Raw genomic sequence first — 19,376 nt, 5'->3', positions numbered from 1 at the left:
CCTACCCAGAGGCGCCTTGAGAGACAGACCTGACGATCTGCTTCCGAAAAGTCACAGCCTCAAAAACCCTATGGAGCAGTTCTACTGTGCACACGTGGGGTCGCCATGAGTCGAAATCGACTTGACAGACACTAACAACAACAATAAAGTCTGATATTCTAGAGTGTGTGGGGGGAAATGATTGGAGTAATAGTACTGAATGGAAAAACTGAATTAGATCTAAGCAATGATGGGACCGATATACCATGCTGAAGAGTTTGAGTGTTAGTCTCCTGTAATGTTTTGATTGGTTGAAAATAGCTATAAACATCAAGCCCTGCTTTGTTAACAGTTGGAGTAGCAAGCGGAATAGTATGATGGAGTTTTTGTTTGTATTATCGGATATGAGTCCTTAATCTGGCTGTGCCACTTACTACATGTATGATCTTGAGGAAGATAACCTTTCTGAGTACTGGTTTCCCCTTGTAAAACAAGAATAAAAGCTCTTGGTATTATTGTGAGATTTACATGAGACAAGATAATAAAAACCATAAGTAGAACAGAAAATCCGATAAGTTTAAGAAACAGGAGAAAAAGTAAAGAACCATACAACTTAGAGGGAACTGCCCCTTCAAGTATCGCCCTCCAGGGAGATTGTGGTCTTTAAGAACTAACAAAAGTTCTTCTCATTCCAGGAGCTAGCCAAAGCACCCTGCTTTCACATAGAACCATAATTGTGGTCATTATGATGACTTTGAATAGTTTTTTAAATGTACAGTTTGAGGAAGAGAATCAGGTAGTGCATTTTAATGAATTTTTTATGTGTGAGTAACTAAGTGGTAAATGCATCCGCATTACGTAGGACGTGGGATCGGCTCACTTGTGCCAGCTGACTTACAGTGTTTCCAGTGTTTTGTGTAGGTGAAGATCTTAAAGCTATTTCTCTGTGTGTCTGTTTTAGAGAATGCAGCTTCATGAAGGAAGGCCGAAACAGAAAAGGCACCGTTGCAGAAACCCCAATAAATTAGATGTTAATAGTCTCACTGGAGAAGAACGTGTTCAGCTGATTAACAGAAGAAATGCTAGAAAGGTATTTGTATGTTTGTAGTTGATTTTTATATTGGTTCAATATAAAAAATCTCTAGAACATTATGCAGTATTATACAGTATTTTCCAGCAGAACTGGAAATGAGTTGAACCAAGCAGATTTGTGGGGAAAGACATGGACTGTAATTTCAGGCAGCCTAATCTCAAATCGCACATCTTTGATTAAGCTATTGAATGAAATAAGCATGTCACTTAACATATCCGTGCCTGAGCAGTGCAGTGCCGTTACATATGGTTGTGCCCTGCACAGGGACGCTTTTACCTTCCATGAACATGTAGCAATATCTGGAGACGTTTTGGGATGTCACAGTTTGGCATGGAGGGGGGTAATATTGGCATCTAGTGGGTCGAACCCAAGGATGCTGTTAAACAGTGCATAGGACGGTCCCCACAACATAGTCCAAAACGTCAGTAGTGCCACGGTTGAGAAACCTTGACCGAAGGGGACACTACTCACATCTTAGCCATTGTGAATTTATATATTCATCACTGCAGTTTTCTGTGAGATGACAGGTCTCTTCTATCAATATCATCATAATTATCTGATAGAAGAAAAATATTTTAAGGAAAGAATACCTTCAATTTGCATGAAGGTACCTTGTAGACTTACAGGTAATACACTTATCTTCTTCTATTGATTGATGAGTGGTAAAAATTGAAGTTTTTCCAAAAGCGTATTTCTGAAGCAAATATGCCTTAACATTTGTTTCGCCAAATTGCTTCTGCTTTATGTTTGGATTGCTGTATACCTACTCCCCACTTACTGACTATCTTGTTATCTGACATTCACATTTACAACAATAGTAGAAAAAATCTGTCAAAATGTTTTATGCATTAATGATGCATATCTGGCAGTAACAAATGCCAAGGTGCGAAGTGAGACTAATGATGGCTGTGATAGGTTACGTAACCACCAGGTCTTTGGAAACTAACCATGTCGATAAGTGAGGAGCGGGTCTCGGTCCTTTTTATCTCACAGTAAATGATAGAGGACTTGTGGCACCCATTTGTAAATTTATCACTTTGACACCCTGTTTATTCTGATAAGCAGGCAATGAAGTAAATAATAAAGAAAAAAAATGACATTAGAGTAAGAAGAGCAAATTTGTCAAGTTCTGTCATTCACAAACTAAATTACCTTACATAAGTCATGTTAATTCCCTGATTCTGTTTTGCTCTCTATTAAATGCCCTTACTGCTGGGATAGAAATACATAAGCACCAGGAAAATGATATATGAACAAAGTAAAAATATCAATAATGAGATAGAAATTACAAAAAGGAACCAAACAAACTCTGGAGCTGAGGAGTACAGTAAATGAAATGAAAAATTTGCTAGAGGGGTTCAACAATGGATTTAAACAGGCAGAAGAAAGAATCAGAGAACCAGAATATAAGATAATTGAAATTATCAAATTTGAAGAACAAAAAGAATAAAGAAAACTGATCAGAGCCTAAGACACCTTTTTATTTGTGTAAGGTTGGTAGTAATGGCCCCACCTTCATTTCTAATTTTAGTTGTTTGTGTCTTCTCACCTTTTTTCTCAGTCTAGCTAAAGGTTTAGAAATTTTCAAAGAACGAACTTTTGCTTTCATTGATTCTAGTGTTTTTCTGTTGTATTTCACTTATCTCTAATCCTTAATATATTTTCCTTCTCTAAACTTTGAGCTGAGTTTACTCTTCTTTTTTTAGGTTCTCAAGGTATAAAGTTAGGTTGTTGTTATGTTTCTTTTGTTGTAATGTAACCAGGATTATGAGGAAGCCATAAACAATTATGCCAACAAGTTAGATACCCTATATGAAATGGGCAAATTCCTAGAAACAGGCAAATTACTTAAACTGACCCAAAAAGAAGTAGACAATCTGAAGAGACCTGTGACAACTAAAGAGATTGCATCAGTAATCAAAATCCTCCCATCAAAGAAAACTTCAGGACCAGATGGCTTCACGGGTGAATTCCACAAAACATTTGAAGAATTAACACAAATGTTTTTCAACTCTCCCAAAAAAATAGAAGAGGAGGGATACTTCCTTACTTATTCTATGAGGCCAGCATTATCCTAATGCCAAAACCAGATAAAGACATCACAAGAAAAGAGAATTACAAACCAGTATCTGTTATGAATAGTTGTTAAAATCTTAAGCAAAATACTTGTTAGCTGAATCCAACAGTGTATTAAAACATTTTACACCATGACTATCATGGATTGAATTGTGTCCCCCAGAAATATCTGTCAACTTGGCTAGGCCATAACTCCCAGTATTGTGTGATTGTCCACCATTTTGTCATGCAGTGTGATTTTCCTATGTGGTTGTAAATCCTACCTCTGTGATGTTAATGAGGCAGGATTAGAGGCAGTTATGTTAATGAGGCAGGACTGAATCCCGAACCGGGTTGTGTCTTAAGTCAGTCACTTTTGAGATATAAAAGAAAGGAGCCAGCAGAGACAGTGCAGCTTCATGCCACCAAGAAAAGTGTCCTTTGAACTTGGGGCACCTGTGCTGAGAAACTGCTCGACTGGGGAAGATTGACGACAAGGACCTTTCCCCCAGAGCCAACAGAGAGAGAAAGCCTTGTCCTAGAGGTAGCACACTGAATTTGAACTTCTAGCTTCCTAGACTATGAGAGAATAAATTTCTCTGTTAAAAAGCCATCCACCTGTGGTATTTCTGTTATAGCAGCAGTAGATAACTAAGGTAATGACCAAGTGAGATTTATCCCAGGAGTGCAAGGGTAGTTCAACATAAGAAAATCAATCAGCGTAACACACCACAGTAGTGAAATGAAGGAGAGAAAAAAACACATGGTTATCTTGGTGCAGAAAAAGCACTTGACAAAGTGCCACATCCTTTCATGATAAAAACACTCAGAAAACTAGGAATAGAAGGGAGCTTCCTCAAGATGATAAAAGGAATTTATGAAAAACCCACAGGTAACTTCAGACTCAGTGAGAAGGCTGAATGTATTCCCTCTAAGATCCAGAACAAGACAAGGATGTTTGCTTTCAACAGTTAGGCAAGAAAAAAGAAATAAAAAACATCCAAGTTGGAAAGGAAAAAGTAAAACTACCTTTATTCACAGGTGACATGATTTTCTATATCCAAAATCCAAAACAATTCACAAGAGAGTGACTAGAGCTAATAAATTTATCAGAGTTGCAAAGTACAAGATCAACACTCAAAAATCAGCTGTATTTCTATACAGCAGCAGTGAACAACCTGGAAAGGAAATTAAGAAAACTATTTCCTTTAAATGTCATCAAAAGAATAAATTACCAAGGAATGGATTTAACCAAGAAGGTAAAAGACTTTAAACACCAAAAACTTCAAAACATTGCTGAAATAAATGGAAAGGCATCCTGTGTTGGAACACTTAGTATTGTTAAGGTGGAAGTAGTATCCAAAGTGATCTGCGGGTTCAACACAATTCCTATAAAATTCCAACAGCCTTTTTTTGAAGAAGTGGGAAAGCCCATCCTCAAATTCATACAGAACTGGAAAAAAAAAATCAAACCCATTGCAGTCAAGTCAAATTCCGACTCATGGCAACCGTATAGTACAGAGTAGAATTGCCCCATAGGGTTTCCAAGGCTGTAAATCTTTATGGAAGCAGACTGCCACATCACTCTCCTGCAGAGTTGCTGGTGTTCAAACCGCTGACCTTTCGGTTAGCAGCCGAGCACTTAGCCTTTAACCATAGCCAAGTTAAGTTGAGCACTTAGCCACCAGGGCTCCCAAAAAGCTAACACAATCTTGAAAAATAAAACAAAATTGGAGAACTCACACTTCCCAATTTCAACACTTATTACAAAGCCACAGTAATGACAACTGTATGGTACTGGCATAAGGACCAATGGATTAGAATTGACAGTCCTGTGATAAATCCATGCATTTAAGGCTAATTGATTTATTGGTGCAGCTGCTATCAAGGGTTCATTTGTTCAACGATTAAAGTCCTACGTGATCTGAGTTCAGACCGGAGCAATCCAGGTCGGTGTCTATCTATAAACAATTTCTCCCAGTACGAAAGGACAGGAGAAATAAGGCCAACCTTACCAAGGCACCTTCAGCTAAATTTATGAACCAGTCTCAATTTAGATAAGCCAGTCTACCCAATCCAAGACTAGGATTTGTTAAGATGACAGAGCCTTGTAACTGCGTAGAACTTAAGTCTTTATTCACAGAGGTTCAATTCCTCTTCTTAACCATGTTCTTAATTAATCTCTTAATAATGACCATACCAATTCTATTAGCAGTAGCTTTTCTTACCCTAGTTGAACAAAAAGTCCTAGGTTATATACAACTAGGCAAAGGCCCTGATGTAGTAGGACCTTGTGGCCTTCTTCAACCTATTGCAGACGCAATCAAACTATTTACCAAAGAACCCCTCTACCCCCAAACTTCCTCAAAATTTGTATTTATCATCGCCCCAATTCTGGCCTTAACACTAGCCCTAACTATATGAGCTCCTCTTCCAATACCGTACCCTCTAATTAATCTAAACCTAAGCATACTATTTATTCTCACAGTGTCAAGTCTAGCTGTCTACTCCATCCTATGATCAGGTAGAGCATCAAATTCCAAATACGCGCTCATCGGAGCTTTACGAGCAGTACCCCAGACCAAACCACGAAGTCTCCCTAGCGACCGTTATCTTATCAATAATACTAATAAATGGATCCTTTACATTAACTACCCTTGCCACAGCACAAGAACATCTATGACTAATTTTTCCCATATGACCACTAGCAATGATATGATTTACATCAACTCTAGCAGAAACCAATTGAGCTCCATTCGACTTAACTGAAGAAGAATCAGAACTAGTCTCTGGCTTCAACATTGAATATCGCGCTGGCCCTTTTGCCCTATTTTTAATAGCTGAATACGCCAATATTATTAGAATAAATGCTCTCACTGCTATTCTATTCTTGGAAACCCTTCATAATCCACAAATACCAGAGATTTGCACTATCAACTTTGTTATAAAAACTATTATCTTAACTATTTGCTTTCTGTGAGTACGAGCATCCTATCCACGATTCCGATATGACCAACTTATGCATCTCCTCTGAAAAAATTTTCTCCCACTAACGATAGACCTATGTATACGACATAACCTCAATTTTAATTGCGCTAGTGTGTATCCCACCACAGATATAGAAATATGTCCGACAAAAGAATTACTTTGATAGAGTAAATTATAGAGGTTTTAATCCTCTTATTTCTAGAATTATAGGAATTGAACCTAAACCTAAGAACTCAAAAATCTCCGTGCTACCAAGTACACTACATTCTACTAGTAAGGTCAGCTAAATTAAGCTATTGGGCCCATACCCTGAAAATGTTGGTTTATACCCTTCCTGTACTAATAAACCCACTAATCTTCTGTATGATCTTAACAACCCTACTTATAGGAACACTAATGACCACACTTAGTTCTCACTGATTAATAGCCTGAATAGGACTAGAAATAAATATACTCACTATGATCCCAATCCGAACAAAAACAACCAACCCACGATCCACAAAAGCTGCTACAAAATACTTCATAACCCAAGCCACAGCATCTATAATACTCATAATAGCCCTGACAATTAACTTAATATATTCACGACAATGATCAATCATAAAAATAACCAACCCTATAGCATCAAATATAGCACTAATGGCCCTAATAATTAAATTAGGCTCAGCTCCATTTCACTTTTGAGTTCCAGAAGTAACACAAGGAGTTGAACTAACATCAGGAATAATTCTGCTGACCTGACAAAAACTAGCACCACTATCACTATTATATCAAATAACTACCTATATTAGCACTAATTTAATTTTTCTTTCTGGCCTACTCTCAATCCTAATCGGAGGATGAGGAGGTCTAAATCAAATACAACTATGAAAAATCTTAGCCTACTCATCCATTTCCCACATGGGCTGAATACTTATTATCCTAACTTTTAATCCCACTGTTACCCTTCTAAACCTAATCATTTATATCATGTTAACACTATCCATTTTTATAATTCTAGCAAACACTTTCACAACCTCAATATCATCCCTAACCCTCCTATGAGATAAAACACCCAAAATAACCATCCTACTCATGATTACCCTACTATCCTTAGGAGGACTACCACCACTATCAGGATTTATACCCAAATGACTTATTATCCATGAATTAACTAAAAACAACAGTATTATCATGCCACTACCACTACTAAACACATACTTCTATGTACGATTAATTTACTCCTCATCACTCACAATCCTTCCGTCCACAAACAATACAAAAATAGACGATTCATTAATACTAAACATATAATAACACTACCTGTCCTAATTGTCCTCTCCAACATACTACTCCCCCAACCCCAATTATTTCAGTACTAGAATAGGAGTTTAGGTTAAAAAGACCAAGAGCCTTCAAAGCCCTAAGTAAGTATATCCTACTTAACCCCTGAAATAAGGACTGCAAGATAACCACCTTACATCAACTGAATGCAAATCAGACGCTTTAACTAAGCTAAGCCCTCCTAGATTGGAGGGCTCTCATCCCATGAAAACTTCAGTTAACAGCTAAACACCCTAGACAACTGGCTTCAATCTACTTCTCCAGCCTTAAAAAAGAAAAAGGCGAGGAGAAGCCCAGGCAGAATTGAAGCTGCTTCTTCAAATTTGCAGTTTGACATGTTTATACGTCAAAGCCTGGCAAAAAGAGAATTACCCTCTGTGTTTAGATTACAGTCTAATGCTTACTCAGCCATTTTACCTATGTTCACTAATCATTGACTATATTCAACAAATCACAAAGATATTGGAACACTCTACCTATTATTTGGTGCTCGAGCTGGAGTAGTAGGAAGTGCCCTTAGCATCCTAATTCGGGCGGAATTGGGTCAACCAGATTCTCTTCTTGGAGATGACCAGATTTATAACGTCATTGTTATAGCACAGGCCTTCGTAATAATTTTCTTCATAGTAATACCAATCATAATCGGAGGATTCGGAAACTGATTAGTTCGCCTTATAATTCGGGCACCTGATATAGCTTTCCCTCAAATAAATAATATAAGCTTCTGATTACTACCTCCATCCTTCCCTCTACTTCTAGCTTCCTCTATAGTAGAAGCCGGGGCGGGTATTGGCTGAAATGTTTATCCCCCCTTAGCAGGAAATCTAGCCCATTTAGGAGCCTCTGTAGATCTAACAATCTTTTCACTACGTCTTGCAGAAGTATTCTCTATTCTAAGTGCAATTAACTTTATTACTACTATTATTAATATGAAACCTCCAGCTATATCCAAGTATCATACACCTTTATTCGTATGGTCCATCTTAGTAACAGCTGCTCCTCTTCTCTTATCCCTTCCTGTTCTAGCAGCAGGTATCACCGTACTATTAACTAACCGCAACCTTAACACCACTTTTTTCGACCTGGCAGGAGGAGGAGACCCAGTTCTACACCAACACCTATTCTGATTCTTCGGACACCCCGAAGTCTACATTCTAATTCTTCCAGGCTTTGGAATACTCTCTCATATTATCACATACTATTCAGGAAAAAAAGAACCTTTTGGTTATATAGGAATGGTATGAGCTATAGTATCAATTGGCTTCTTGGGATTTATTGACAAACAATAGTGTTTCAAAAAAAATGGTGCTGTTTGTACACTAATGTTAATTAAAGCGTTGTTCACAATAGCCCCAGAGTGAAAACAACCCATTTATCCATCAACAGATGAATGTCTAAACAGAATGTGGTATATCCATACAGCGGAAGATTATTCAGTCATAAAGTTCTGATAAATGCTACAACATGAAGAACCTTGAAAACATTATACTAAGTGAAATAAATCAGCCACAAAAGGACAAATATTGTATGAGCCCACTCATACGACATATCTAGAATAGACAAAAGCCCAGAGACCAATTTATTAATGGTTATGGGCTTGGGGGAGGAGGGAATTGGGATTTATTGCTCAAGATACACTAAGTTTCTGTTTGGGGTGGTGAGAACTTTTGGAAATGGATAGTGGCGATGTTTGGTGAGTGTAAAGTCCCTGAACTGTAACCTTACAGATGTTTCAATGGCAGACGTTAGAGCTGCCCCCCAGGGTTTCCAAGGCTGTAATCTTGGCTGAGGCAGAATGCCACGTCTTTCTCCCTTAAACAGCTGGTGGGTTCATACCATTGATCCTGAAGTCAGCGGCTGAGCATGAACTTTTGACACCTGGGGTTGAATCTGGATCCTGACTTTAGGCAAATTATATAACTCATCTGAGGCTCAGTTCCTTCATTTGAAAAATAGAAGTAATACTGTCTCATAAGAATGAAGTGAAACCTAAAAGAAACTATATATTTAAAGTCATTTGCACAATACTGGGCATATATTGCAGCATAACAATACTTGGCATAACACATTCTAGAAAGCATGTATGAACAGATTCTCACTGGTCCTGTTGGCATATAGTAATAACTTAAATTTATTGTGTGCCAGGCACTGTGCTGAGGCCCTCAAATTACCTCATTTTATCTTAATAAAACCCTGTGAGGGAAGTATTACTGTTATCCCATCTTACAGATCAGGAGAATGAAGCTCAAAGAGATTTACTGATTTACTCAAGTTCACATAGCTGATAATTCTGACACCAAAGGGTATATACTCTTAACTAGGCTATACTGTGTATCCAACATAGTAAGTGTACAATAAATGTAAGTTATTCATTAATGAACTTAAATACTTAAAAGTTACATTACTGTAGGTGTATATAGTATATCAATAGTCTGTGGGTTGTGGTGGTCCTTTTTAACAAAATCATAAAAATTATTGAAAGTGGTTCAAAGAGTACCCATGTTTTGAAGAAATATTTCCGTATTTAGTAGTGTTTCAGGTATCTAACATTGTTTTGTCTTTGTTTTTCATTTATAGGTTGGAGGTGCATTTGCTCCCCCACTGAAAGATTTATGTCGATTCCTGAAAGAAAATTCAGAATATGGAGTAGCTCCTGAATGGGGAGATGTGGTTAAGCAATCTGTGAGTATTTTGCAAATATTAACTCAGTCATCATTTTAAAAATCAGGTGCCACTTAATTATATCTTAGACTGAACTTTAAGTTAAAAATTAACAAACTATTTTAAGAACATATGCCAGTGTTTTTTAGTTCCTAACTTTTATTTTACAGAGCAGGTTGCAAACTTCTCAGTTGCTCATTCAATTAGAATATAGCATCAGTATACAGTAGTGTCCCTCCTTATCCGTGGTTTTGCTTTCCTTGGTTTCAGTTACCCACAGTTGACTACAGTCCAAAATATAGTACAATAAAATATTTTGAGAGAGACCACATTCACGTAACTTTTATTGCAGTATGTTGTTATAACTGTTCTATTTTATTGTTATTGTTAATCTCTTACTTTGCCTGATTTACAAACTAAACTTCATCATAGATATGTATGTCTAGGAAAATGATAGTATATATAGGGTTCTGTACTATCAGCAGTTTCAGGCATCCACTGAGGGTCTTGGAACATATCCCCTGTAGGTAAGGGGGAATCTACTGTGTACTGATTTGTTATTATTTTAGCCTCTAAGATACTTTTTGAACAATACTGCAAAGAATAATCAAAGATGTTGGCGAAGAAATACATGTAACGATATTCTTCATGGTATAAATTATATATATATACATATACACACACACACACACATATATATATATATATATATATATATACATACACACACACACACTCGTTGCCATTGAATTGATTCCAACTCACGGCGACCCCATGTGTTACAGTGTAGAACTGCTCCATGGGGTTTTCTTAGCGTAATCTTTATGGAAGCCAACCTCCAAGCCTTTCCTTCACAGTGCTGCTGGGTGGGTTTGAATCACATTAGTAGTCAAGGGCAAATTGTTCGTCACCCAGAGACCAGTGTTCATCGGGAAGGCAGTGAGAAATTGGAGATAAACTAATATATTATACAACTATTTAAAAAAATTATATTTTAGAAAAACACTTAACGGCAAAGGAGAAGGAATTCACAATATATCAAATGGGAAAGTAGCTAAGCTCTTGGAATAGTGAAGCCTAACTGTGTGGTAAGTGCTAAATAAATAATAGCTATTATTTTTACAGATATCTGGATGAAAAAGGCAGGCTTCAGTATGATTCCCATTTGTTTTAGTTTAGAAAGAGGTGGGGGAGAATTGTGTAATGTATATATATGCACAGGAAAAAAGTGGAAGACCACATCCTGGAGTGTTAGCAATAATTATATCGGAATAATGAGATTTTAGATGATTTTCTTTGTATTATTTTTTGTTTTTTATGTTTTCTACAATGAGCATTAATACTTTCTTTTAACAGAACAAATAAGTTGGTTAATTCAAACTAAAGAAAAAAAAAGTATTTCCATGAGATTCTTTAAACTGCTATCCAGAGCAGCACCACAGCAATTGGTAGCCACTAGGCACAGGAGCCCTGGTGGCACAGTGGTTATGAGCTCAGCTGCTAACCAAAAAGTCACCAATTCAAATCCACCAGGCACTCCCTGGAAACCCTGTGGGGCAGTTCTACTCTGTCCTGTAGGGTCACTAAGAGTCGGAATCAACTCTTTGGCATCAGGTTTGGTTTTGGTTGTTTTACGCACATGTGGCTATTGAGTACCTGAAATGTGTCTAGTCTGAATTGAGGTGTGTTTTAAGTGTAAAATACACACTGGATTTATATTTCAGTCTTAGCTCAAAAAATGGTGGTTCAAAAATACATATTACGTATTACAAATTAAAATGATATTCTTGTGTTGTTTTAGTCTATGTTACTACAATTAATGTCACCTTTTTTTTTTTTCTTTCTTTTTAACTTTTTTTAGTGTGGCTACTAGAAAATTTAAAATCACATATGTAGCTTGCATTGTATTTCTGTTGGACAATACTAGTCTAGAGGTTCTCAACTCCTAAAACATCTAGGAGTTTTGAGCCCCAGAAAAATCATGGGAAAATTGCAAGAAATATAGCACAGATTGTTCTATCTTATCCTGGGCTCGATGGCTCCCAGTCTGCAGGTGTTACTGCTGTTCTTGAGCCAGGTGACTTTTTCCCCCCTTGAGTAATATTGTTCAGCTTGGCTCTAACTCCCTTATTCCCAAAGTTACAATCAGAAGATTCATGTGAAGCATCTTGTTTTAGCCTTAACTTTTCCCTTACTTCTCCCTGTTTTCCTTATTGCTCTTCCAGATTAGAAGGGGGCCGGCCACTCATTCAGGCTTCTAGAGCAAGCAGTGATATGAAACATATAACACCAAAAACCAAACCCATTGCCATTGAGCCGATTCCAACTCATAGCGACCCTATAGGGCAGAGCAGAACTGCCCCATAGAATTTCCAAGGAGCACCTGGTGGATTCAAACTGCTGATGTTTTTGTTAGCAGCCATAGCTCTTAACCACTACGCCACCAGAGTTTCCTGAAACATGTAAGGTTTATGGAAAAATGAAAAAGTGTCTCTGGATCTTAGATTTTCTAGAACTCTTGTACAGACTCATGCCTCATGTTGTGGAGGGAAGAGCCAAAAGCCTCTTTCTGGCCTTACTGTACAGCAGAACGAGAAGTAGACAAGCTTTTTCAAGCCACTACTTAGGATAAAATGAAATAGGCTATCTCTTTTATGATCGATTATTTTGTATCAATACAGAATGAGTTTATGAATTACCTGTTATTAGTATGTTATTTGTATGGCCAGCTAATAGCTACTGATTTTATTTTTTACATAGCTGTTACTAACAAATATATATATGTATTTATTTCAGGGATTTCTTCCAGAAAGTATGTATGAACGTATTCTCACTGGTCCTGTCGTAAGAGAGGAAGTAAGCAGGCGAGGAAGACGGCCTAAAAGTGGGATTTCCAAGGCTGCTGCAGCGGCGGCAGCAGCTGCAAACGTGACAAGTGTTTCAGGCAGTCCTTTGTTAGCCAATGGATTACTTCCAGGTGTGGATCTGACAACTCTTCAGGCCTTACAACAAAACCTGCAAAATTTGCAGTCACTACAAGTAACTGCAGGGCTGATGGGAATGCCTGCTAGCCTGTCTTCTGGAGGAGAAGCTAAAAACATGGCCACCATGTTCCCCATGCTGCTGTCAGGAATGGCTGGATTACCAAATCTGCTGGGCATGGGAGGACTCCTGACAAAGCCTGCGGAATCTGGGACAGAAGAGAAAAAGGGAAATGACTCTAAGGAGCTAGAAGGAAAAAAAGAAAGGACAGAGAGCCAAAATTCAGAGAATGGTGGAGAAAACTCAGTGTCAGGTTCTCCTTCTACGTCCTCTTCTGCTGCATTAAATACAGCTGCAGCTGCCAACCCATTAGCTATTAACCCACTGTTACTATCTAATATACTTTATCCAGGGATGCTTCTCACTCCAGGCCTTAATCTTCATATTCCAACTTTGTCCCAGTCCAATACTTTTGATGTACAGAAAAACAAAAACAATGACTTAGGCTCGTCAAAGTCTGTAGAAGTAAAGGAAGAAGATTCCAGAGGCAGAGATCAGGAAGACAAAGGGGGAACTGAGCTGAGTCCTCTCAATGAAAACAGCACAGATGAGGGTTCAGAGAAAGCCGACGCTTCATCTGGATCTGATAGTACGTCATCATCCTCCGAGGACTCAGATTCTAGTAATGAAGACTGATTCCTAACTCTGCACTTAAATTATGAACTGAATTTGGGTTCTTATTCTTTAATTATTAATTGTAAATATCCCAGTGTTGAGTGCATCAATAACTTACTGACCGAACATTTCAGTTATTTGTTTAGAAGTGCAAACTGCTTTCAGAGACATTTTGCATGTAATATTTCTTAAGATTCATAAGTTTCCGAACTCGTATGTACTATCAAATACATAAAGGTGTAAAATTACAACAAAAGGCATTATAATTTTGTTGGGGGTTAATTTTATGAAAATTATGCTCAATAAGAGTTGTATATTTAATATATTTGCAGTGAACACAGAATACTTTATGCATATTACTGATTTAATTTGAATATAGTTTTACAGCCTCCTTGACACCTATAATTTACAGATCAAAACTCAGCAATAATTTGGGCAGCTAATGAATGTCATGAAAGCTGTAGAATCTACATCACCATCCATTGCTTTAATTACATGAAAATGCTCTAGTGTTGTGATGCACTGCTGATGTTTCCAATTCAGGTACAAGTGTGTTTTAAAGAAGAAATAAGTTTCCCAATCAGCCAATTTAACTGGCTACCTGTTACCTCAGCTGAGTTAGTTTAGGAAGTTTACATTCGTTTCTAATTCTATACTTGTTTTCAGGGGTTTTTTAAACACATCCTATATATCATGCTAATCTGGCAAGAAATATGACTTGCTTTTTTTGCTGAGCTTAACTCTGATATCAGTGAAAGTAAGTCGTAAAATAATCTTGTGTCATGTGACTTTGGCACCCTATAGACATACTTATTTTTAACTTTTCAAAGTTTGGCCTCCTATTAGAAATAATTATGTCTCTGATTGACTAGTGTCTGTTTCCAGGGTTCAGAAAAGGCAAACTCACGAATGCCACCGTAAAGAACTTTCAACACAGCATACTTCATGTACAAGAAGTCGTTTGTTTGCTTTCTTTGTGTTTTATGTCATGGAAATCTTCCAAAATTAACAAATAGTGGAAAACTAATATGCAGACTGTCTAAATTCATTTGAGTTTCTAGGTGTAAGCAGATAAAACATTGCCCAGAATCAGTGTTGGGTTATCAGTTTATATTAAATATGCTGAGTTGACCGTTTTGAAAATGCACTTTGAATAATCTCAAAAAGATAAACAAGTTATACCTGTAAGCCACAAAAACGAAGCCAGAGGCTTCTGTTCAATTTCTTAGAACCCTTTGCCATGTAAAATTTGTCTGGTATTTGATTTGTGATACAGTTTCTCCTGCATAAGCTGCTATTATTCCGACAAGGTAGAGGTCCAGGTTTACCTTCGTGTACATTTAAAACAATTAGAACTAAATTGGACTTAAAAATGTTATTTACATTCTAAGGAGAGGTAAATGTCAGCATTTTTCTGGTACTCAAGTCAGCGATAAAGTTTGCAAGGGGATAAATTTAGGGGTTAAAGTTATCCCAGTTCTCTCCCACAGAAAACAGACGTTTTTGACGGAACTCTTGTTGCTTTACCATGAATTCAGCAATTGCATTCGGCTTTACCAAGACCTGTACCAGTAAATTATGTTTCTGTATGTAAAATACTAACCCCATTATTAGAGAAACAGTGTTATATGTATTTACAAAATTATATAAGTTCCATTGGGATTGTATTGATTTTTGTATTTTCCCAAAACAGTACTTTTAATCGATGGTCTTTTATGCAGTGTCTTAGCAATAGTCATTATAATGCCCACCCAGAGGTGGGTAGTAACTCTTCATCATGAAAATGATATATTACATATTTAGTATCTTCCCTTTGCAGTATTGCACTTTTGTTTAACTAGAGTACACCTATGAAATAGCCAAAGTTTTTCACAGTTAACTTAGTTTGCCAGTGGAGTATTTCAACACCATCCATTCTTCCCTTCTCTCCCTCTAGATCTACCCACAATAGTCTTTATTCCTTTTTTTCCCCAATTTAAAAAAATAAAAAGGAAAGGAAAAAAAAAGCCCTAGATCTTGTCACTAAAATCTAATTTATATCAAATTTATGAGATAAAGTATTTTCCTAATTATGGTCAAGTGAATTTGGTTAACATCCTAGTGATTCTATGTAATAAGGCAATTACAGTTTTCAAAGCATTATGGTTAATAATAACTTTAAACATTCTCTTGGGTTTCAAGACACTTCTATTTAGTATTCACTGGGGGAAAGTCCAGCTATCAGCTTAAAAAAAATGCAAGTATGGTTGTGTAAAGTTAAGGGTTATAAGGAGAAAAAAAATCAATAGAATTACATAATACTAAAGTTACAGTTGAAAGGTATCCAAGTATGTGTTCGTAGTTACTAAAAAAAATTATAGCTGTTATTGCCTTGTGTTTATAGCCCTTGTTTCAGGTTTCATGCTCCCAAGTCTTAGTCCAAGTTTTCTTTTGGACATTTGCAATATTTACCAGTTGTGTTCTGTGTAGTCCGAATTTGCTTTCTGTAGTTGAGCAAACGTCTTAAAAGTCATTTGTAATTTATTAAATTACTTTCTATGATGTTCTATAGAGCAAATGGAAGTTTAATTATTTTTTATTAAACATATTCTTTGACTACCCATGATGTCAGCCTCTGTACATGACAATAATTTTTTTTAATTGAATTTTATGTATAATTTATGTTATACCGGTTATGACAGAAACCAGTTATAAATCTTTAAAAAGAAAGTATACACTGAAAAAATTTAAAACACAGGAATTGGCTATAATTATATCCACAATATTACAAATGGTGTTAATTTTTTCAATTTGATTTGATTGCTGACCCATTGATACCAATGGTTGTTCCAGAAAAAAAAAAAAAACTTTTTGAAATCTTAATTGTTAAACTCAGTTATGCAGCCTAATCCCTACCCCATGTCCAGCATATATTATTTCCTCAAGATTTCTTTCCCTACACCTTTAAAATAATGCTAGAGATATTTGGAGATACACCTACCTCTTTTAGACATCCATTTTGGAAATATTTTTCTCCTGGTCTTAAGAGATTTTCCTGCCATTTTTGATAACATTTTTTGTAAACTTTAAAGAAAACTGTTTTCCTTTTCATTACAAAAGTAAAGTAGTGGAGTCTCATCATACAGTCATTTCACTTGTACACATTCAATTATACTCTCATGCTTGGAAAGCCGTTTTTTTTCTTTTTGTACAATATAGCATGTAAACAAGCCAACTGCTTCATCTAGTGCTTTGCCCAGGGAAATGGTAATCTGTTCCAGTGCAGGAGAAAGAACTGGTGTGTTGGATGTTCCTGAGAGACTACACGTAATACTTTATGCAATAATTTTATAACTTAATCTCTACATAAATGCAACTCCAGTACATAAGCTATTTATAAGAAATGCTGAAAACACCAAGGAAAAGTATTTAAATCATGTATATATATCAGTCCAGAGATACACACTGTGGATATGTCAGGTTTTTTTTATATATGTTATATACATTTTATATATAATCAGTTACATGTGAGGCATAATACTTAGTGTGCTGCCCTTAATATACAGCCCTAAATCAGATACCCTGCAATATGGTTTGTAATACATGCTATTGGCTCATACATGTGTAATTTATTTAGCCATTTGCTTAAAAGTTCTTCTTTGGGTTTATGCATTTTAGCGTCCATACATAGAAATTTGTTTTTCTTAAAGAATTTAAGTGGCGATTCATATGACCATCAGCAGCATAGATTCTGTGCATGCTGCCTTACCACAAATTTTTACCAATACTGTGCATTGTCCTTTTAAATAATCTTTGCCAAACTAATCAAAAATAACATCTTGATCTTTAAAATTAACCTATTGATCTTTTTTCTAAAAGCTAATGCATATTAAGGATATCCAAGGGGAGAGGAGCAACAAAATAAAAATCCCCCACAATGCTGAGATGCAGATAATTGTTAACCTTTTGGTCACTTTCTTTGCATATACGTATTAATACAACTATTTTAGTAAGAATGGAGTTTTTCTGTACATACCACTTTGTAACTTTATTCACTTACCATATTGTGATTATCTTTCCATGTCTTTAAAAAATCTGCATTATTTTTAAAGGTTTTCTAATATCCCATTATATAGGTACATGATATTTTACTTAATACCCTATTATTCAGCATTTTAAATTTTTTACAGTTTGGGGCTATTTAAGCAATAATGCTTGTAGTTAAAACTTTGCACCTATTTATGATTCTTCAGCTAGAATAAATTCCTAGATGTAAAACTGTTGTGTTCAAATTTTAAGACCAGTAAGATTGTACAATTTTATACCCCAACAGCAGATCATGAAATTGCCTCCTTAAATCTTGCCAACACTGGACATTATCATTTTTTTAATCTTTGTCAATTTGATAGCTTAAAAAATAGGTTCTTATTTTAACTTATATTTGGCTATTAGAAATACAGATCTTTTCATAAGGCCATTTATATTTCTTCAGCTGGGGATAAACTATGTTTTTTGAGACCTGTTATACAAGTGGTAAATATTAACCCCAGTTTTTCTGTTAATTTTGCTTGTGTGTGTGTGTGTGTGTGTGTTTAATAGATTTTGTCTTTTGCAGCAGATATACATAGAGCTCCCATTTGCCCCTCTCCGCCACGCAGACTGTTTCCCCTGTTAACGTCGTGCATTTGTGTGGTACATTTGTTACAATTGATAAACCAATATTGATATATTATTATTAAAATAAGTGAAGTCCATAGTTTACATTAGGTCTCACTCTGTTGTAGGGTCCTATGGGTTTTGACAAATGCATGTCGTCATGGAGGTTAGTTTCAATGTCCTAAAAATGCTTCAGTTAACAATATACATTTAAGGTTCCTCCCTGGTTTTGTTTTTGGTTGTTTGATAGCTCATTTCTTTTTATTCCTGAATAATTCTCTATTGTCCAGATGTGCCTCAGTTTGTTTATTCATTCGTCTATTGAAGGGCATCTTGATTGCTTCCAATTTTGGGCAATTATGAATAAAGCTGCTATAGACATTTGTGTCCAGGTTTTTATGTAGACATACATATTTTCAACTCATTTTTTGTTGGTTGCCATTTAGTCGATTCTGACTCATGGAGACCCCATATGACGGATAAAGAAACAAATGCTGGAAGGTTAAGTCGCTTGCCCACAGCCGTGGAGCTAAGAGTAACCCACAGGCAGTCTCACTCAGAGTCTATGCTTGTTGACCATTAAGTAAGACTTGTTATTGCCTGTTTATGCAGGGGCCTTGACAGGATTTGGTGATTCAGTGGATGAGAAACAGAAGAATGGCTCTCAGGTCTCCAGCTTGAGCAACTGGGTCAGCGGTGGCAGTTCCAGTAACGAGACTTGATGAGGCTAGAGACAAAGCAGATTTCGGAAGAAAGATCATGAGTCTTTTGGACATGCTTATTCTGAAGTGTCTATGAGGCATGCTGACAGAGTGGTTAAGAGCTCGGCCGCTAACCAAGAGGATGTCAGAATCCACCAGCTGCTCCTTGAAAACCCTAGGGGGCAGCTCCACTCTGTTGTATAGGGTCACTATGAGTCAGAATCGACTCGACAGCAATGGGTTTTTTTTTGTTGTTTGTTTTTATGAGGCATGCCAGTAGAGAT

The 19,376-nt window shown here is 36.5% G+C and overlaps 1 protein-coding gene across 13 annotated transcripts in view; it reads left to right on the top strand.

The window, feature by feature from the left end:
• Positions 1–19,376, top strand: part of CHD9 (chromodomain helicase DNA binding protein 9) — a 230,035-nt gene extending 210,659 nt beyond the window's left edge. For 3 of the 13 annotated variants that reach the window (XM_064274030.1, XM_064274029.1, XM_064274031.1), the window contains exons 37-39: positions 941–1,069; positions 10,016–10,120; positions 12,896–18,869. In XM_064274030.1, coding sequence (XP_064130100.1) covers positions 941–1,069; positions 10,016–10,120; positions 12,896–13,777 — 1,116 coding nt within the window. In that variant the 3' untranslated portion in view covers positions 13,778–18,869. Of the gene's footprint in view, positions 1–940; positions 1,070–10,015; positions 10,121–12,895 lie in introns of all 13 variants that reach the window. The other 10 variants (XM_064274035.1, XM_064274034.1, XM_064274040.1 and 7 more) reach the window with 9 other exon arrangements.

Source organism: Loxodonta africana, chromosome 21 (assembly GCF_030014295.1).
Source record: "Loxodonta africana isolate mLoxAfr1 chromosome 21, mLoxAfr1.hap2, whole genome shotgun sequence".
NCBI classification, from domain to species: Eukaryota; Metazoa; Chordata; class Mammalia; order Proboscidea; family Elephantidae; genus Loxodonta; species Loxodonta africana.
This window is presented reverse-complemented; position numbering and strand designations above follow the sequence as displayed.